The sequence below is a fragment of the Lonchura striata genome, chromosome 7 (genome assembly GCF_050655825.1).
Source record: "Lonchura striata isolate lonStrDom1 chromosome 7, ASM5065582v1, whole genome shotgun sequence".
Classification (NCBI taxonomy): domain Eukaryota; kingdom Metazoa; phylum Chordata; class Aves; order Passeriformes; family Estrildidae; genus Lonchura; species Lonchura striata.
In genome coordinates, this window is record NC_140709.1 from 15770951 (window position 1) to 15791128 (window position 20178).

Consider the following 20178-nt stretch of genomic DNA (forward strand, 5'->3'; position numbering starts at 1 on the left):
AGCCGCTCGCCCGGCGAGCCCTGCCCACGCCCGCCGCGGCCCCGGAGCCCCGGGGCGCCCTGGGGAGCGGCGGGGGAGCGCACCCCGCGGGCCGAGGGCCCCCCCGGCCCCCCGGCGCGTCCCGCCATGGGGGGCTGAGCCGGGGGGCTGCGCACGGCGGGGCGGCGGCGGGCAGGGCGGGGGGCGCGCAGCCCTCGCCGGGCTCGGAGGGCGCCGGGGCGGCGGGAGGCGGGGGGCGCATCCCGGGAGGATGGCAGAGCCGCCCCGGCGAGCCGAGCCCCGGCGCGCAGGGAGCCAGTGAGAGGGAGGAGAGGGGAAAACACAAACAAGCAAACAACCCACAACAAACAAAGCGGGCAGAGAGCAGCGCCGAGCCCCGCCGCCCCTGCCCCAAAGGCGCCCGCCCGCCCGCAGCCCGCACAGCCGCTGCCCCAGCGAAGATGCGCCCGGCCCTGGCCCACGGACTCTGCTCGCTGCTGCTCAGCCTCTGGGTACCCAGGTAGGAGCTGCACCCCTCCATCCCCAGCCCCGCCGCTGAGAGCCCCGGCCCCACGGGGAGGGCGCCGGGAAGCCGCCGCGCCCAGCCCCGCACCGGGGGCGGTCTGCCCAGGGGGCTCCTGGGGGGGTCCCGCCGCCCCGGCCCGGCCCCGCACGGTTGCGGCCCCCCGTTCAAGGGGTTGTCAGGGCTGCTGCTCCCCTTCGCCTTCCCTCGTCCCGACGGAACGCCGGTGGGATGCACAGCTTCTCCCGCTCCAGGAGGCTGTCCCCCTTCCTCCCCGGCCAGAGACGCTCCAGCGCCCACCCGGACTGCCTCAGTTTCCCCGCTCGCCCGCGGAGGACGGGGGAATGCCGGCTGGGATGTCACTGTCGTGGGGGTCGGTGCCTACTGAATCCCCCTGCGTCCTCTCACTGGCTCCGCCTGTCCTAAATGCTAGAGGGGTAAGAGGGGGCCACCTGCTTTCTAAAAAGTGAACCCTCAAATTCACCATCCCTGTCCATCTTTGCCTTCCCTCTGCCCGCTCCCAAACTTGAGTGCTGCAGGCAGCCGGGGGTTAATCCTGGTGCTGGTACGAGTCGGGGGGGGGGGGTCCCCCGCCCTTCCCCCTCCCTCCAGCCCCTTTAAATATAATTTGTTAACGTTGGGACTTGTATTAATTAAAGCAGCAGCCGCTGCAGCCTGTGACCTGGGGGCCTGTCACCGTGAAATCAAGTTTAAATCCAGATTTAAAGGGGGAAGAGAGCTGGGGGGAGCGCTGTATCTTCCTAAGAAGTGTGACAGTGACAGCTTCTTGCCGGTCCCTGGCCCTCCTGAGCCCTGGGTGGAGTGAGAGGCAGAAGGACCTTCCCTCTACTCTCCGGAGCCCCTGCCTCAGTTTCCCTGCAGTGTGATTGGGAAAGACCATGTCAGGATGCCCTGGGAAAAGATGGCAGAGCTCTGTCAGGCTCAGGACATGAAGGGAACGAAGTCATTGCAGTGTTTGGGGTAGGAGCTTCTGGAGTTGGAGATGGTGGTAGCTATGTTCTTCTCTGCATCTTTTGTCAGCCAGGGCTTGCTTGACAGTGAGAATGAGTGCAGGAAGCTGAGAAGAAGATGTCCTCTCCTCTGTAGGGGTTTTGGAGGGATGCACTCCCTTTGTCTCTGTTTTCTCTGCTCCACCTCGACTCTCCCTATTGGAGTCACCGTGGATTTGTACTGGGGCATATTCATATACTACCCATGGGAAGCTGGAGAAAGCAGCAACCTGATCCTGACAGGTCTCCCTCTGCCCTGAGCAAGCTGTAATTCAGCAGAGACGCTGGGGCTGAACCCTCCCTCCAGAGCTGGGTGTGCGCTGAGCTGGGGACCTCATCCCCTGACAGCTGCTTCTATCCATGTACCTGCACCAGGCTTGCAGGGTTTGAGGGAACAGAGGGGGAGTAATCCTTCTCCCCAAGGCCTGGCAGCTGCAGTCCTTCCTCCAGCATCCTCCTCCAAGTTTTGTTTCTGTAATCAAAGTTCAAAAGACTTTGAGCTCCTTACTTCTCCCAGGGACCCAGCTCTTGCCTGTCCCAGGAAACAGGGAGAGACTTTACTGGGGAGAGCTCCCAGTAGGGACCAAGCTCTCCTGAACAAGCAGTGGGGTGGTGCTGAGCTCCTAGTGGACCATACTGCAAGATGCTGGATGCTGCTGGGCATCCCACTGTCTGCTGCTTGCTTTGTGGGTTATCCACTTGGACACTGTTTATCCCAGAGTCCTTCAAGGCATTCCCTGGAGTTGGGCAAACACTTCCTACCATCTCCTTCTCCAGATTTGTCTGTCATGTGTACCTTCATATTAGCTCCGGGCCTGTCTTCCTGGACATGCTTTGTCTCCCCACATCCCACATCCCATCTCCACACACTCCATCTACTTCCCCATTTCCCCAGGTCACATCTCTATTTGTGTAAGTACCTGTATCCCTGCCATGGACCATGTGCCTCTCCTTGCACCCATCCATTTGCTGCTCTCTGTGCTTCTGTGGCCACAGGTATCTGGTTCAGTGGGGCTAGGATGTGACAGAGGGCTTGGGATTGTTGCTGGGAGCTTGAGGATAGTTGGCACACTGCTTGGCTCCATATTTCACATCTCAGCTGAAAAGAAAAAGCTGATCACTCCCTTTACCTCCCTTATAAGGACCAGCAGTGTTGTAGGGATGCAGGGAGGGGATCAGCCAGCAACATGGATGGAGGCAGACCTGGAATGGTCCTCCTGCTCCAGGGTCTCTCAATTCTCCCACGGGGAAGCCCATGCTTTCTGTGGAAGGCAAGCTGGGGCATTGTGTGCTAAGAGTCTGCAGTGCATGGCCAGTGTGGGAGATCCCTGGTGGAGCATGCAGAGAGAGTGCAAGCCTGGGAGATGCTGAGCTCCAGGGGCAGGATGGGCAGATTTGGCTGCTGCTGGGCAAAGACTGCCAGTGTGTCTGTACTGTACTTATGTTGTTGGAGGTGATTGCAGCCCTGGTGCTGCTACTTTTCTCTGCCTGGATGAGTACAGGGTTTTTCCAGCCTTCCCTATAGGCAACAGGCACTGTGTAGATTGTGGAGTATCCCCCTTCCCCATATCTGTCCCCCACAGACTTTTGCCCTTCCCTGAATGGAAAACCAAGTGGTTGACACATCGCTTGCTCTGAGCTCAAGGGTGTCCTTTTCCCTCCCAGCTCCTGCTCCAATGAGATCCTGGGCCTGAAGCTGCCATCAGAGCCAGTGTTGAATGCCAACACGGTGTGCCTGACCCTGCCGGGGCTGACGCGGCGGCAGCTGGAGGTGTGTGTGCGCCACCCTGACGTCACTGCCTCAGCCATCCAGGGGATCCAGATTGCCATCCATGAGTGCCAGCACCAGTTCCGGGACCAGCGCTGGAATTGCTCCAGCCTTGAGACCAAGAACAAGATTCCATATGAGAGCATCATCTTCAGCAGAGGTAAGGGTCGGACATTCCCCTCCTGTCCCACTGTCCATCAGCTGCTCTCTGGAGCCCCCATGGGTTCCCCCTGGGCCCCTGCACAGCTCTTCCCTGGCCCAGGGGATGATGAGGCAAGCTCTTTGGCATCCCCATGGATGAAGGCAGACAAATGTTACAGTCTGTCAGATGAAGGAGCAGTGCATATGGGAAAGCTGCTCCATGCACCTTTGTACCTGCACTGGCCCTTGTCCTGAGCTGCTCCTCCCTGACCAACTCCAGCTGCTCCTGAGACTCTTCCCAGGCCCTCCCGCTTTCTGGCATCTTCTCCCTGTGTGGTGTAGGCTGGTGTTTGGAGCAGTGCCATGGGTGTGCAGCATAGTTGGTAGGTCTGAAGGTGGATGCCATGCTCTGGGATTTGGTTTGGTGGATACAGTTGAACATCTTGACTCAGTCCTGCTCTGGGGATGGTGTTTTAGTGTGTTGTGATGAGCTGAAATACCCCTAATAGTGGGATGTAGCTCTGTGAGCCTGTCACCCTGGTGTTCTGCCCTTGTGTTGGTTTTCTAGTGCAGAGAGCTAAGGGGTCACTGTTTTGTGGGACCCTAAAGCAGGGTGATGGCAGAGGGGACAGGGATACAGGCTGTCCTGGGAGCTCACCTGCCCACAGAGCCCCCAGATGTACTGCTGAGAGAACTCTCCTAGCTCTCCACATTCTTGACAAGGATCCTGGTGCCAGGATCTCATCTCCCTCACACTCATGGCTGGCTCTGCCTGTATAAGAGCAGCTGGCCTGCATGGTGCAGATTAAGGTTGTGACCTGATGGGATCTTCTAGAGGACTTGAATGTATCTGTTCTTGAAACCTGTGCCTCAGCATGTTTCTAAGTGCCCATTGCCACAGACCATGGTCAGGAAGGACAATGGGGTGCCAGTGGCCAGCAGTCAGGGTGCTGAGGGCAGGCCAGGTGCCAGCACAAATACCATTCCTCCAGCTCCCAAGAAAGGTGAAAACTACCTAAGAAACTGCTCACATACATGCTTTGTGAGCCTCTCAGCCTGATGCCCAGTGGAGAGTTCAATCTTCCAACCATTGAACTCTTCTTCAAACATCCTTCCACATCCTCCATCTTCTTTCCTTGGGACTGTGAGGAGAGTCTCAAAGAGGAGAGGTTGGTAGCTTGAGGCTTACATGTCACTGGGGGGATGTGGTGGCAGGAGCCCCCAGGCAGCTGTAGCAAGTGGGAGAAGGCTGGAGAGAGGATCACAGAAGTGCTTTGGTGTCCAAAGATGTCCAGAGCAGCCTGGACAGTCTCACTGAATGGAATGCTAGCTCAGAGCATGTGTGGCATCAGGGCTGTGGTCTTGCCATGGAGTAGCTCTGGTCTCTCTCAGGACCTTAGTTCTGGAGAAGGGCAGCATCTCTTCCCACTGTGAGCAGTGCCCAGGTTAGGGCCTGGCAGGAAGGGTGGGGACTGTCAGCCCTGATAAGCATCGAGGTATTTCCAGGTCCTCTGAGGAATGTGGTTCACTTCTAGTCTCCTCAGGCGGCAGGAGGCACTGACTTGCTGGCTCAAGTTGCTCACACACCCAGACACGCTTCCTTGCCCAGGTACCACCAGACTGGGAAAGGAGCATCAGCAGCAGAGAGAGCTGACCTGCATCCCCCCCTCAGCTCACCTTGTCTGCTGTTGGCCCCACTGCCTTGCACCTCACTCATGTCTCAGATGCTCCTGCAGCCCTTCCTGCTCTCAGGGCTGTCACCAGTGGATGTGGGGACTCCAACAGACCCTGGACTCCTGTCCCCCGTCTTGAGCTATTGGATATGGCTCAGCCCAGGTTCTCAGCATTGGTGGGATCCCATTGTCTGGAATGGAGACACAACATGCAGCAGCAGGGCAGGAGGGAGGTAGGGCTGGAGCAGAAGAGCAGGCAGGCACTCCTGTTTTGGCAGCAGAGGTTGCAGCATGAGCCCCAAGCACCCAAAACTATCTCATGTAGCTGCTTGGAGCCATTCTGGCATGGAGCAAGCCTTGATACTGGAGCCCTGTCCCACTTTGAACCCACTCATGTCCCTCAGTAGCAGTGCTGGAGCTGTGAGCTTTGCCTTCCATCTGTTACAGGCACAGCCATCAGAGAGGGGACGCATGTCAGGAGCCCAGTGCTGGAGGAGAGGCGAGTGGTAGAAGCGAGGGGTGCAGGCTCCATGCTGCAGGCTTTAATGTGTCTGACCTCTAGGGACCAGGTCTCTGCTCTGCGCCCTGCCCCATCCTGCCGTGCCTGGGAATGCAACGTGCTTGTAGGATCATTGTTTGTAACCCAAAGTGACAGACCCCTTTAATCTTTCATTCCTTTTCCCACTTCTTCTGCCATCAGTTCAGCCGTGCGTGAATCTCACTTTAAATTATTTGTAGCTGGCTTCTCCCTCCCGCTCTCCCCGCTTGGCTTCGCTCCCTGACTCTGTCCTGTCCTCCTGCATCTCGCACATCTTCTCCAGTGTGGGCATCAGCCCGACAGGATGCAGCACTGCTCCAAGCTGTCCTGTGGTGCCCGTCCCACACTGCCCAGTATCCAGGCATTCAGTGGTGCCAGGGACCTCATCCCTGGGGACAGAGAAGAGGACAATGGCAGATGAGTGCCCATCTCATCATCCTGCTGAGCTGATCCCAGAAGTTTGAGTACAAGCTCTGGGAAGACAGGGAGGAGAGGCTTCAAACAGGACAGGGCTAGGAGTCTGGGGTGGCTTCAGAGCAGCATAGCTGGAGACAGGGATGCTGCCAGCATCCTGGGCGGAGCACAGACGTGGGAGATGCCGCTCTCCCTGGGGCATGGGAAACAGCGGCTGTGAGGCAAAACAGCAGGTTAGTGGAGGGCAGGGAGGATGCCCAGGAGTTTACCATCCCTGCTCTTATAGAGACACCACCATGGTCTGTGGGTTTTTCAAGTCTGGTCTTTTGATGCTGCATCCTTGGGGGTATAAGACATCCTTTGTAACCTCTGTTGAGTCTCCAGTGCCATCTGCAACCCCATCCTCCTTGGCCCATGTCCCCTCCATATTAAACCAGGCTCAACAGTGCTACTGGAAATCCTTTGCCAGTCTTCCCTGTCTCCCCAGCTGGCTGCCTATGTGCTCACCACCTTCCCAGCCATTCTCTGCCACTGTCACTTCTGCAAGGAATCTCCAGTGCTGTCCCTGGTCTCATCTTTCTCTGCTGTACCTCCCTCTCCCTCCATGTGCTTGCCTGGCTGACAGAGGCATTCTCTTCTGGCGTCAGGAGAGGTAGGATGATGGAGAAGTGAGGTCAAGGCATCTACACCAGCAGTGGAAATAGGTCCCCTGCTCCTGCTCCAAGGGTGAGCAGCACAATTGTGTCCACCCCACTGGAGAGGATGGCCTGTTGTGCTGGTATGTTGTCTATTGTCCCAGCAGAGCATCTGTGTGCTGCCAGGCACTGTGTGGCTTGGCTGGGCTGACCCGTGCATGGTTGCCTGACAAAAACCAAGCTGCAGATGGTGGTGGGTCACTGAGTCCTGGTCCTTGTCCAGCATGTGTGCACCCATGGGTGGATACAATGCCATCAGGGCAGGGACTGTCTGGCTGCTGGGCAGGGGCTGTCTGAGGTGTGCTATGGGACTGACTATTACCCTTTGCTCGTCCCAACCTCAGCCACATCTACATGGAGCTCCGAAAAAATTAGGAACCCCCATGGAGAGGCTGGATGTCCTTGAAGGCTTTCAAAGGCTCATGGTTGGAGGGGACATGATTCTTGGTTCCTGCAGCCTTTGGAGAGATGGATGATGCTTCCATGCTCTGTGCCCACCTTAGAAGGGCTCACTGGTGACAAGGGGTTGGCATGGCCATGGCCAGAACTCAATTTCTTCCAGCAGGGAGTGGAGAACTCCTTGCAAGGATGGAAACACCAGGTGCTGGTGCCCAGCCAGCTGTGAAAAGGAGCTTGGGGAAGCTTTGCTGTGTGCTGAGGGAGGCAGGTGCTGTTACAGCTATCCAGGGAGATGCTGCCAAGCTCAGGACCCCGGCACCCAGCTCTGCAGAGCCCCAGCCAAGCTCCGGTGCCCACAGACCGCAGCGCCTGGCCTGGCGCACCTGCAGCTGGGCTGCTGGCTGGCTTTTGTGTGCCCCCAGGCAAACCAAGGGCTTTGCCCACCTGGCCCTGAAGCGCATGCGGATACTGTGGATGCCTGGCTTCATCCCTGTGGGTTCCCTCATTCCCTGGACCTCCTCCCCACTGATGGTGCAAGTGAGACCCTGGGGCCAGGCAGGATTCCTGGCGATGTGGGGCTGAGCTCGGCTCCCTGCAGCCTGCAAGCAGCAAGGGCTGCTCTCTCAGAGTGCCGTGGGCGGACGAGAGCGAAGGCTGCGGGCTGTCCCTGGCACGCTCAAGAAGGTGCAGGGAGGCAAGTTGGGATCTGCAGGGAGGCATTTAGTGCCTGGTGCTGGGCCAGACCCTGGCAGGTTCACCTGCAGTTTAATTAGGGAGAGGGGAGGGGAGGGAGCAGGGCTGGGGGAGAGGCAGCATGTTGGGACTGGCCGTCTCAGCAGGCCTCGCAGGAGGTGGCAGAAGAAGCTCTCCTCTGCCTTATATCAGGGCTGGGGCAATGTGCCCACAGCTCCTGGCAGCTACACCCCGCTCCTGGGGGGTATTGCCATGAAGGGGGCAGCTGAGCATCCCTGGGGTAGCCTAGGGTGGGCCTATATGAGGCTGTCCCGCTGGCTCCCTCAGTGCCACACAGGCATTGCAGTGATGAGTGCTGGGAGAGAGTTGCTGCCTGGATGTGATGGTGAGCTGTGGGAGGAAGGCCATGCCTCCAGCTCACCCTGGTCTACAGACTGCAGAACCCGGAGTTGTGCCTGAGCCAGCCCAGTGGCCTTCATCGTACATCTGCTTGAAAGATGGAGGAACTGCAGCATCCATGGCAGAGCCAGTTCTGCTGGGACTTGAGGTCTTGCTAAATGACCTGCCATCTCTTAGGCACAGCTTAACAGGGAAAACTTTCCCTCCTAAGAAAGCTGCTTTGGGATTTGACCTGGGGAAGAGATTTCAGACCTGTCCTCCTTGCCTAGCATGGTCTTTAAGTACACAGCAGGCTGGATGCTGGTTTTGGGGTCAGGTCTGTGTCCTCCTTTCTCTCTTCCCTGCAGGATGCATTACTTCTTGTACCTCCCACAGCTACACCTCTTCTGTGGTCTCTAAAGGGATATGGTGGCTCAAAAATCACTGCTGAGGTCTTAGGTGGCTGGGGTAGCTGGAGAGCCTCCCTCCAAAGTGCTCAGGGCTGGCCACCACATGCCACTCTCAGCTGTGGTTCCTGGAAGCTTCCACCCTTGCTGAGCCCACGAGGCAGGTGGTTGTTGCAGCCATGTGGCTTGTTGCTTTGCTTCAATCCTCTGTCTCTGGTGTAGCCGGGGTAGAGCAAGGAATGTAAAGTGAACCTCCCAGCAAAACTGTACTGGCATGGCCGCTGTGATCCCAGTGCTGCCCTGACCCACTCCTCCCCTTTGCTCACAGCTCCCCATGAGAGCAGGTGAGGGAAGAAGGGGAGAAGGTAGGGAAGGATGGTGGGACCAGGCAGAATGATCTGAGCAGGGAAAGGACCATGATGAGATGGGAAAAAACTTCCTGAATGCTGTGATGTCATGTCTTGGGGACCAGTCTGTCCCCACAGCCTGGGGAGTGGCAGCTCCAGAGACAAGGACCCATACAGCATCCATCATCTCACATGTACTTGGAGAGCACTAGAGGAAGAAGGAGGACTGCAGCCTTAACCCATATGTTTCTCAGCCATGGAGGGCTGACCTCTTTCCATCTAAGGACACGGGTTTGCTAGACAGACTGGGTGGGGTAGAGCTTGTGTCTGGGCTCCAGAAGAGATTTTAAGGACATGCCACACCGGAAATTATTTTTTAGACTGGAGAAATGTGTGAGAAAGAGTCAGGGCTGAAAGGAGAGTGTTGTCCTGGGTGAAGGGTTTGCTCCCCCTGTCCCCAGGCGCTGGCTGTGCAAGGACCTGGGGATGCCCAGCAGAGTGGCAGTGACAAACTGGGCTGTGCCCAGGTTTGGCATATGAAGCTGGCCCAGATGGTGGCATCTGACATAGGGATGGGGGGAATACAGAACTGACAAAGAGAGGGAATCCAGGAGACCTTTCTGTGCTGGTTCTTCATCCTCCACTGCTCACCTGGGGACTGAAGTTCCCCAGATGTGGGCCTTCATGCTCCAGCAGCGCAGTGGGTGTGTTGCAGGCACTGCCTGCCAGCACTCTCCCTGGGGAGGCTGCACGGCGCAGTGTACGCACCAGCAGCCCCATTACCTGCCCACTGAAAAATGTTGTTTAACTTGTGCATGGAAAGAGGCAGGCTGAGAGCAAGCTTGTCCCACACCAAGGGGAAGCTGGGAGAGGCTCCTGCTGGCTTTTAAGCAGTGCCTCGTTAATTTTTTAAATGCACCAGTGTCAAATTAACACACAAAAGAGCAGCACGACTTTAAATGCAGGTTTCCGGGCTGCATTTCATTTTCCTTTAATAAGATCATAGCGTTTGCTCAGCGGGCGGCAGTGAACCACGGAGGAGACGTGCGTGATGGGGAGCGCTGCCAAGGACCCGCGACAGCAGCGCCTGCACTCTCACTTCTCCTGACTCTGTGGCACAGGCAGGGAGCTGACAGAGCTTTGGGGCGCTCACCCGAGACCCCTGTTTGATGGCATGGATTTGGTAAAGAAAACACCCCAAAACCTGTTGTCTGTTCAGCTGTGTCAAAGCCAAACTACTCATGTCCAACAGAGGGAGAGAGGCTGGGAACTCCAGCTATTTATTTATTCACATGTGACGCCACGGCACAAAATCTGGCTCTCCCTCCATCCTTGCCTCATGCTGGGGCTAGTCAGTGTGCAAAGGGCACTGCAGGCTCCCCGCCTGACCTGGAAACCACAAACAAAAATATTATTTTGCATTTCAAATAGAATAGAAACTCCCAGGGAGGAGAGGGTCCTCACCTGGCTTCAGTGAAGCCAAGAGATTCTCAGGTATCCTCTGCTCACAGCCACATGGAGCCCAATGAAGTCCCTTCTGTGAGTCCTGTCCCTGTCCCCATCTGCCCTGTCCCCAGCTAATGACACTTGTGGATGTCTTCGCTCCCTGGTGTTTAATGACAACCAGCTGCTGGCTCTGGCAGTGCATGGTGTGGTCACGGCATGCTCTAACTAGGGATGCTCATTTTTTTCCAGCCTGGTGTCACATTTAGAGCTTCTTGTTGGACCTGCCAGGGTTTAGGGTGGGAAGGGGTATGAGCAGATGAATGGGGCTGGACAGGCAGTGCAGCTTGCTCTTTTTACTGCCTAATCTGCACCCTGTGAGTAAGCAGAAGTGGCCCATTCTTCAGCAGAAATATCTCTCGGCCAGTGTTATATTTAGTATAGCGGGAAACTCTGAGTGGAGAGGGGAGGAGGGATTGCCTTTCCCGTCAGAGCCATGATGCTGATGCCTGAGCAGTGCTGTGGTGGCATCTCCTGGAGTGATGCGAGAGCAGGGTGATGGTGGAAGTGATGGTGATGAGGTCCCAGCTAGGGAAGGGCTGGCCCTCAGGGCAGCAGTATGTCCTGGTGGGGATGGGACTGGAGAGTAGAGAGTGGTGATTCAGACATGGCCTATGTGGGAGCTGGCGCATCAGGAAAAAGCAAGACACAAGCTGAACCTCCAAATCCCTACCCCGCAGTGTGATGATGAACTCATCCAGCCCCCAGCCTGAGCCCCGGTCTCTCCTTCCTTGCAGGCTTTCGGGAGAGCGCCTTTGCCTACGCCATAGCGGCGGCCGGCGTGGTGCACGCCGTGTCCAACGCCTGCGCTCTCGGGAAGCTGCAGGCCTGTGGCTGCGACCAGAAGCGCCGTGGCGATGAGGAGGCTTTCCGGCGCAAGCTGCATCGCCTCCAGCTGGAAGCCATGAACCGCGGCAAAGGCATGGTGCACGGGGTGCACATGGAGCACATGCCGGCAGAGACCCCTGGCCTCCAGGACTCCTGGGAATGGGGAGGGTGCAGCCCTGATGTGGACTATGGAGAGAAGTTTTCCAAGGATTTTCTCGATTCCCGGGAAACCTACAGGGATATCCACTCCCGCATGCGGCTGCACAACAACCGCGTGGGCCGGCAGGTGAGTGGGGCGCTGGTGACGGCTGCGGGGAGATGATGGTGGGAACAGGGTCCCCAGGACATGTGTGGGAAGGCTGTGAGGGACTCGTGCTGGCTGCTGAGGAACCATTTGTGAGTCGGGGATTGCCCCCAGTCTTGCCCAGAACAAAGGCAGTGATGCCCTCAGCAGGACAGGGCTGCAAGGATGTACCGGTCAAACACCTGCTGGGAGCAATTGCTGCTGTGGCCTTGCCAAGGGACGCTGTCCCAGGCCACTGCCACCTGCTTGTGCTGCAGTGGTGCTGCTGGGGAGGCACAGCGATGATTCTGGCTCCTGCCTCTCAGGAACTGGGTGAACTGGTGTTGGGCAGCTGCAGTGGCGGTAAGCTAAAGACAGGGAGGAGAAAGTCACCAGCATCATGGGGACACAGCACAGATTCTGCAACACCCAGACATGTCTCTTCCTCCAGAAAGGGAGCCAGTGCCCCAAGGAAGCAGATGTGAATGAGACTGAGTTAGGCAGTGGGCTCCCATACCAGCTGGGAATCACAGCATGGCCCTGGGAGCAGAGGTGACAGTCCACAGCCTTGTCCCCCATCTTGAGCAGTGTGCTGGTGCCTGTTCAGGCATGCAGGACAGCCTCCCCACCATTCTTATGATGTCAGGTCTCGTTAAAGGTACTAATTAGTAGCTCATTCTGTCTGGAAGCTGAGGTTTAAAAGCAGCCTGACACTGGAGACAAGAAGCATGCAGGCAGGAGGGGCTGGGACAATGGGTACGTTTCCCTGCCTGCTTTTGCTCACAGCAGGTGCCTCAGAGATCACATCCATTGAGTCCAATAGGACACATGTCCCCAAGACCCCAGCCATGTGCTTCCAGGGGATGTGTAGTGGCTGCAGGAATAAATAATTAAAGGTCAGAATTCCATAAGGAATATTTCCTTGGGATGGTTCAGACATTTGGATGTGCTTCTTTCTTTGAGCATGTTTGAAGCTGGCTGTGAGGTGAGGATGCTGCAGAGCAGGACCTTAATGTGCAGCTTACCCTGATGCTGGAGCTCAGCTTTACATCCTGGAGAAGCCACCCCAGTCTGGCCAAACTGTAAATGCCTGGGGAATACCAAAGCTTTTTATTTGTTTGGCTTTGTTTTCTTGTGTGTGGTGAAAGCTCATTCAGTGTTAGGTAGCTAAATCCCTTGCAGATTTCTCTGGCCCAATCTGGGCAAGACCCTTGTTCCAGTTTTGACTCCAGGGCTCATCCTGATTCCCCTACATCTCTCCATGCCCTGGATCTCTGGGACTCTTGGCGATGTTCAGAAACCTGTGGTCTGTGTTCCCTATTTCCCAAGGGAAACCTCACAGCCTGCAGAAGGATGGGAAGATAAGAGAGGAATATTTGCTCTGGCAGGATGTCATGAAACATTTCCTGTGGGATCTAGTAACAGTGAAAATGCCTGGGGTCTGCTTGTCCCTGTGGGCAGGCAGGCACGAGACTGGTAGTGTCAGATCTTGGTGGCTTCAGATACAAGATCTGGACTGAGGAAAGAAGCCTGGGAGGTAGAAGAGGCAGAAGAAGACTAAAGGAATAAAGGAGGGAATGGTACCTGTGCAGGTGGGGAAGCAATGCCTGGACAGGCTGCCCAGCTCAAGGACCTTGTTGAGATGAGGGTGAGACCCCATGTGTGGTGGCTATGGGTGCCAGGCATTGGAACAAGGAGATGATGCTGTGCCTGGTCTGTGTCTGTTGGTGCTGTGCTTATTGCCAGGGCTGGTCCTGGAGATGTGTTCCCACTGGGGATGGGTTCTCCAACTCCCCATCTGCTCTTACAGCAATGCTGTGTCTCCCACACCCACCCAAGCACCACTTACTATTAGGAGTAATTTTCCTAGCATAATAAGGAACAATCTCCTGGGATTTCCCAAGAAAGGAATAGTTGTGCTCGTTGCAGCAGCTCTGTGGTCCTCCCCTCCAAGTCCTGAGGCTTGAACCTCTTTAGCAGAGCAGTGATGTGGACGTGCGTGCCTTGTGCCATGCCCTGCCATGCACCGTCCCTTTCCACGCACCAAGAAGCTGCAGCACCCAGAGCTCTCCAGCATCTCTCTGATTCTGAGCATCCTCTCTGTGGTTCCTGTGTATCCCGAGGGTGCTGTGCATGTGGGTAAGCCTGGCTCAGACCCTACAGTGCTGGAGGGAGGTGACAATTCCATGAATGGTGGCATCCAGGTGGCATCAGATGTGGTTTCTGTAGTGTAGTGGTTATCACGTTCGCCTGACACGCGGAAGGTCCCTGGTTCGAAACCAGGCAGAAACACACTGATTTTCCTTTTTATCCGCCACAAGACGTGCAGCATCCTCTGATAGTGGCAGTGGTGACCTTGCTCCCGAGGAACAGAAAGCCCTGTCATAATCATGGCTTGGTCCAGCTCAAGGCTGAGGTGGGTGTTGTGCATCCCTGGCAGGCTGCAGGCTCCCCAGCAAGGAGCAGCAGCAGTGTGGAAGAGACTGTGCAGGTCCTCCTAACTCACCAGATCAGAGAGCAAGAGAGGATGAAAGGAAGCCAGGAACTACGCATTACCCTCACAACAAAGACCTATGATAAAGTTCTTATGAGCGTGCCTGGGAGGAGCTGGGAATGTGTGAAAAAAGCACCAGCGAGTCCAGGCATGTGTTGAACTTGGGTGTCTATGAGACAGGGAAAGGATGGGTAAGGGTGCATAGAGAAAATTCAGTAACACAAGCATGGGGCCAGGACTCAGATGGGACCTTCTTGCATCTCCCAGCTCTGTCCTGTCCCCTCTGTGCTGCCTGTGCAGCAGACTATCGGCCATCACTGGTCAGGGGTGGATGGGTGTTGTGGTGCTGGGGCTCGGGATGTTCAGCAGTGATGGCTTGGGTGATGGAGATGGTCACACTTGACACCTTCTTCAGCCCCTGCTGTGACCAGCTGTAGGCCCAAATGAACCCCTGTCCAGCTGTCACACCACTGTCCCCTCCATCCTAATGGTGAGCCTGCCAGCCACAGCCCTGTACGCAGATTTTTCCTGGTCCAGCCAAGCCAGCAGGGAGGGAATGTGGGAAAGGATGGGGTCCCAGTGCCAGTATGTTCCCAAGGATAATGACAAGTACAGTGGTGAGCAGCTGGTGTCACACCCTGCAAATGGTGGAGAGGCCAGGTAGCTCATTACCTGTGAGGTGGAGGCTCTTCCCAGCAGGAGCAGGACTCTCAGCAGGATGAAAGCCAAACTCCAGCCCAGCCCAGACCTCTCCACCATGTGCCCCAAGCTCCAGGCATGTTTCCCTGACCTGCCTTCATTACCATAAACTGCTTAGCAACTTGGAGATTTACTCAAAAACAAGAAAACAAGGAATAAAACCTACCCACCCGTACCTAAACAAGGCACTCCTGTCACGTGTGTCCCTCCCAGGGAGGGGGCAGGAATAGGCAGCATGTGGCAGGCATGAAGCCAGGTAGATGTGCAGGACTGGCATTGTAGGACAGCACCTTTCACAGGGACAGGTGTCCCCTGGAATCCCCCCAAAAGCCCTGGAGCAGGGCCCTGGGTATGGGGATCAGACTGTGACAGTCTGCAAGCCCTATCTGAACTCCTGGTGAGGCTTGGGTGTCTGCATGGGAAGGGTACTCCTTGAAGTCTGTGTGAGCACATGGATATGGGGGCACAAAACTCAGCAGGGAATCCCTGTTGGGACAGAGCAGAGGACATTATAAACTCTCTTTCCAGGCTGCATGGGGATGTGTGGCCATGTTGTGCCCCTGGAGATTGATGGGCATGAGCTGTTTCTCTTGGCTTGGCCACAGCAGTATCCTTTACAGGGATGGGGGATGTAGGGGATCTCAGCATGCAGCCTGGGGGCTCAGCAGCCTTGCCCAGGGAGTCCAAGGAGCCCCACACTGGCCTCTGTCCTCTCCACGAGCTGTGCTTTCAGGCTGGCCCAAACCACAGCCAGAGCCCAGCCCAGGCACCCTGGCCCTTGAAGGGGATGGATGTATAGCACTGGCCACACTGCAGCCTCTACAAACTGTAAGTCAGGGCTGTGATCCCTGCTTGGAATTTGGGTGGTGTTGGCAGGCAGCACCGCAGCCCCCTGGCACTGTGGCCAGACAAGAGAGAAAAGCAGAGCTGCTCCTAGGACTCCCAGAACTGGGGCTTAATGGGATGAAGGCCTTGGGGAGGGGAAAAGAAGGGGAAGCATCCCTCCCACCTGCCCCACTTGTAGTGCTACTGTCTGGTGAGGTGCGTGGGAGACCCTAGCACTGGGGAGGTCCCAGTACGGCTGCACAGATGCAGCCATGCTGGCTTTTGACTGGGGTCCAGGATCTGGTTGATGCTGCTGGAGCCAAGCAGCAGTGGGAGGTGAGATCCAGGATCCTTCTCCTCCCTGTACTCAAAGAGCTCACCCTCTCTTTTAGCTGCCAATCCCTTGATGAAACATAAAAGCCAGTTGGTATTACCAGGATGGGACGGGACAGGGTGTGGGACATGAGTTGCACTGGGCACAGCAACAGGGTGCAGCCTTGCTGGCTTTGCAGTTCCAGAGCTTTGATGGCTACTCATGCCAGCCCTTGATGTTCCCGTAGTGCCAACCCACACGGAGCTCCACTGCGGCTTCTCCAGTCCCCAAAATGCGTCTCCTTCATGCTAACTCTTCTGTCCTTCCTTCCCCACCCAGGTGGTGATGGACAACATGAGGAGAAAGTGCAAATGCCACGGTACCTCAGGGAGCTGCCAGCTGAAGACATGCTGGCAGGTGACGCCTGAGTTTCGCCTGGTGGGGTCTCTGCTCAAGGACCGCTTCTACGGGGCCACCCTCATCCGGCCGCACAACCGCAACGCCGGGCAGCTGGAGCCGGGCCACGCTCGGCACCGCCGCCGGGCCGGCATCAGCGAGCTGGTTTACTTCGAGAAGTCACCCGACTTCTGCGAGCGAGAACCGGCCCTGGACTCCTTGGGCACCCAAGGGCGCCTGTGCAACAAGACCAGCCCGGGCATGGACAACTGCGAGAGCCTGTGCTGCGGCCGCGGGCACAACATCCTGCGGCAGACGCGCAGCGAGCGCTGCAACTGCAAGTTCCACTGGTGCTGCTTCGTGGCCTGCGAGGAGTGTCGCGTCACCGAGTGGGTCAGCGTCTGCAAGTAGCCAGGCAGGGATGGGCGCCCACCCCAGGGTGCCAGGGACAAGCACGCCTGCCTGCGGCAGGGGAGGGAGACGGGGATTGGCGCTGGGGGGGAGGTGGAGCCGCGATACCCGCTTCCCTCCGCTCCGAGGGAGCAGGAGAGGACATGCTCAGCACCCTCCGAAATCAGCACTTTGTCGTCACCCGGGAAGGGCAGGGCTGCCCGCTGCCCCCCAACCCCTCACGAGAGCACCAAGGCTCCCGGCTCCGGGGAGCCCACGGCCATGCTGTACAGACCGCCGACACCAGCACCACTCGGGGGGACGGAGGGTGGGCGTGGGGGTGGGGGACTGCCCGCTGGCACCCAGCGGTGTGGAGCAGGATGGGGTCGTGGACACAGCAGGGCATGGGGAGCCCAGGGTGGGAGGGAAGTGGGGGGACACACACTAGCACTGTGCACAAGTTCCTCCAACCACATGCGAGGTTGTGCTCGGAGCAGGATGGGGTTGGAGCACCCCATGGGATGGAGAAGGGGCACAGCTCCCCGGGCTGGGGCTCACCTCTCACCTCTGGGCTGGCTTGGGCTTCGTGGCCGGAGGGGCGGGTGCCCGGGGCTGTGCTGTGTGTGTCTGTGTTATTATATGGTAAGTTATTTTCTGATTGTGAATAAAAGTGGATTGGAGACAGCATAGGGTATTTCAGAATGCAGCACCCTGCTCTTACTGCTGCCAAGGGCTCTCCATTCCTCTAGGGTGACAGAAGGATGGAGGTGGACCCTCAGTGCTGCTGACCTACTTGTGTGAGACCTTCTCTCGGGTGCTCTCCTGCCATCCCATGATAACTGTCCTGTGAGCTGTTTGCAGACTGGCAGGAGGTGGGGACCCATCGCAGGCATCCCAGACACTTGCAAGGTGCCTGCTGGGAAGCTTCTGCCCACTTGGATGCATGCTAGACCCCATCCATCCCATGGGAACCCTGGCTGTTGCCCCATGCCTGTGACCATGCCGGGGCTGGGAGCTGCCCCACTGTCTCCCACACTCCTGGGGAGGGATGATGGTGCTGGAGAGTAGGGAGAGGGGAAGGCAGCATGGGTGGGCCAGGAAATGGGGGTCCACAAAAGGCAGCTTGCTGGGGTGGTGGGGAGGGCACCCATCTGGCTGCAGTAGGCTGCAGGGGCCAGGCAGGGAATCATGCTGCTGCTGTCTCCTGGCTGATAATTTCCCTGCTCCTCCCACCGCTGTGCACCCCTTGGGGCTACACAAAAAAAAAAAAAAAAAAAAAAATAGAAGTGATTTTTTAAAAAACTAAATCAAGGAGGAAAATACCGGGCTGGAAGGAAGCGAGCACCCTGGGTCCAGCAGGGAGTGGCCCGTGTCCTCATTTCATAATGCTCACTCATGCAGCTGGAGCCGGATCGGCTGGGACAGATGCTCTGCCCTTCACCACCCCTAGATGGGAGGGCTGGCTTTTCCCCTCCAGGAAGGACCATGTGGGTTGGGTCCTTGCTTCTGGAACCAGGTGAGGAGAGGAGGAGAATGTTGTAGGTGCTGGAAGGACATATAGGAGCTTCAGTGACCTTGCAGCACCGTATGCCTCTGTCTGCCAGCATAGAAGGGACAAGACACAGTGGCTGCCAGCAGCAGAGATATTGGGCTGGTGTTCTAGCAGGGAACAAGATCTCAGCTTGGGCTTTGGGGCACTCAGGCTTGCCCTGTGAGGCATGAAAGCAATGTTGTTCCCATGGGGCAAGTTTTCTCTGGCAGGGCATGCTCCAGCAGTTCATTTTTCCTCCTGAGATCCTACTTTTCCATCTCCAATATCCATCTCCAATATGAAGGTCCTTTTTCCAAATCCCCAAGACTTTGGCCATTACCCTAAGAATTAATTAGACCCTACGAGGTTCCCCTCCCTCCCAGGCTGGCCAAAACTCTGTGACCCTAAGGTTATGCTATTCAGAGCAGTGGAGCTCTGCACATCTATGATGTTCCAGCACTTGGTAGGTGACGTTGGTTCCCACCACCGAGGGGCTGCTTTGCAGATGCCTGTGATCTCAGGGCTGCCTGGGGTGATGACTGACTCACCATGGAAGCTCTCACCACACTGCACTGGCCCTTTCATCCTCTGCTTGCCAACCCCGGACCACCTGCTCTGCAACAGCAGGATCCTAGGATATGACTCCCCCATAAGGGGACCAGGGTGGGGACAAGGTGTTTTTGATGATGCAGAGAAGTGATGCAGGGCAGGGTCATTCCCCCCAAGGACATATCACATCATCCAGCGAGGCACCAGGCTCTGGGCATCCTGGATCTGCAAAGACTGCAGCTTGCTCTTGCCTTGCCAGACAATGACAGGAATAGCATTGTGAAAGAGCATACCAGTAGTGCCAGCACACCTAGGCTGAGACTCCCAGCACCATGCCCAGTGCTCTTTGGTTCTGTAGAGACCCTGTGTGAGATGGTGACTCTGGGACTTTCAGAAGAAAACACAAGACCCTTTATCTTCGTTAGTCTGCAGGTGGCATGGTTGGGGTGCAAGTGCTGTGCTGGAGGGGTGCTTGGGGCTGCAGGCAGCACACTCTGGGTGCAGGCAGCTCCAGGGCACAGGCATCCTGCTTGCAGCACCTCATTTTCCTCTTGGGGCCAGCTGGCTCCCAATGCAATACCAGCCTTCAAGATCTGCTCTGTGGCTTTTCTGCTGAGTGTCTGGGAGCCACAGGCAAGGTGCCAGTGTGCCTGTGGTTACAAAAAACAGTGTCCCCATGCTTCGCTAACTAGGAAGCAGCCACTGGGCAGCTGTCCTCACAACCACATTGCTGCATGCAGGACGCCTCCTTTCCCCACAGCCACTGTTGAGCTTCCAGAGCCAGCTGCCAGTGAGGGCTTGGCTCCCCGAGGTCTGGGCATTCCAAACTTCTCTTCCATGAGCCATCCTCCCTGATCCACCAATGGGATATGTCCCAGTCCCACCAAAGACTCATGTTTCCTCACTGTTTGAGCCTGCTGAGCTCCAGCCTTGCACATGCTGGTGCATGGCCCCCTACTGCCCCATGAGGGACATCTCCACCCTGCAGAGCACTGCACACAGTTCTGGGCTGAAGTGGGAAGGTTCGAGGTGCTTCACCCAAGAGACAACAATGACTATCAGTGTAGAACAGCCCGGGCAGATGATGAAGATGGTTTCCAGTAGAGGGGACCAAATTTTTCCAGTGTTTTCCAGTCATCTTCCTACAGAAGCAAATCACTAAGGGAGTTCCAAAACTGAAAAAGGAAATGGCCATTCCTTTCACTTGTATGCCATAAAAGGGCACTGAAGGCTCTAAACAGGACAACAAGTCCATGCTGCCAAAACCAGGTAAAACTTATTCCAGTTTCATTAAGTATTTTGGCCCAAGCTCTAAAAATTCCTCTGACCTTGAGGGTCCCTGCTACCAAGGGAACCACCAGCCCTGTGGCTCTGCTAGAGTCATGTGAAGTCCAGTGGTTTT

General features: G+C 56.7%; 1 protein-coding gene and 1 non-coding gene across 2 annotated transcripts; both read left to right on the plus strand.

Annotated features, from left to right (window-relative positions):
• The first annotated feature begins 370 nt into the window (after positions 1–370).
• Positions 371–17401, plus strand: WNT10A (Wnt family member 10A). Its single transcript, XM_021526323.4, has 4 exons — positions 371–499; positions 3178–3440; positions 11206–11582; positions 16250–17401. The coding sequence occupies exons 1-4, from the start codon at positions 441–443 to the stop codon at positions 16715–16717; spliced, it is 1167 nt and encodes a 388-aa protein (XP_021381998.1). The 5' UTR covers positions 371–440; the 3' UTR covers positions 16718–17401.
• TRNAV-GAC (transfer RNA valine (anticodon GAC)) lies at positions 13799–13871 on the plus strand. Its single transcript has one exon. It is a non-coding gene; the product is annotated as a tRNA-Val (tRNA).
• Positions 17402–20178: the final 2777 nt, after the last annotated feature.

Bases quoted from the DNA above. Each gene is read 5' to 3' on its own strand.
- WNT10A (XM_021526323.4), top strand. From the start codon at position 441: ATGCGCCCGGCCCTGGCCCACGGACTCTGCTCGCTGCTGCTCAGCCTC. The intron at 500-3,177 runs GTAGGAGCTGCA...TTTCCCTCCCAG, and splicing joins CTCAGCCTCTGGGTACCCAG to CTCCTGCTCCAATGAGATCC. The intron at 11,583-16,249 runs GTGAGTGGGGCG...TTCCCCACCCAG, and splicing joins ACAACCGCGTGGGCCGGCAG to GTGGTGATGGACAACATGAG.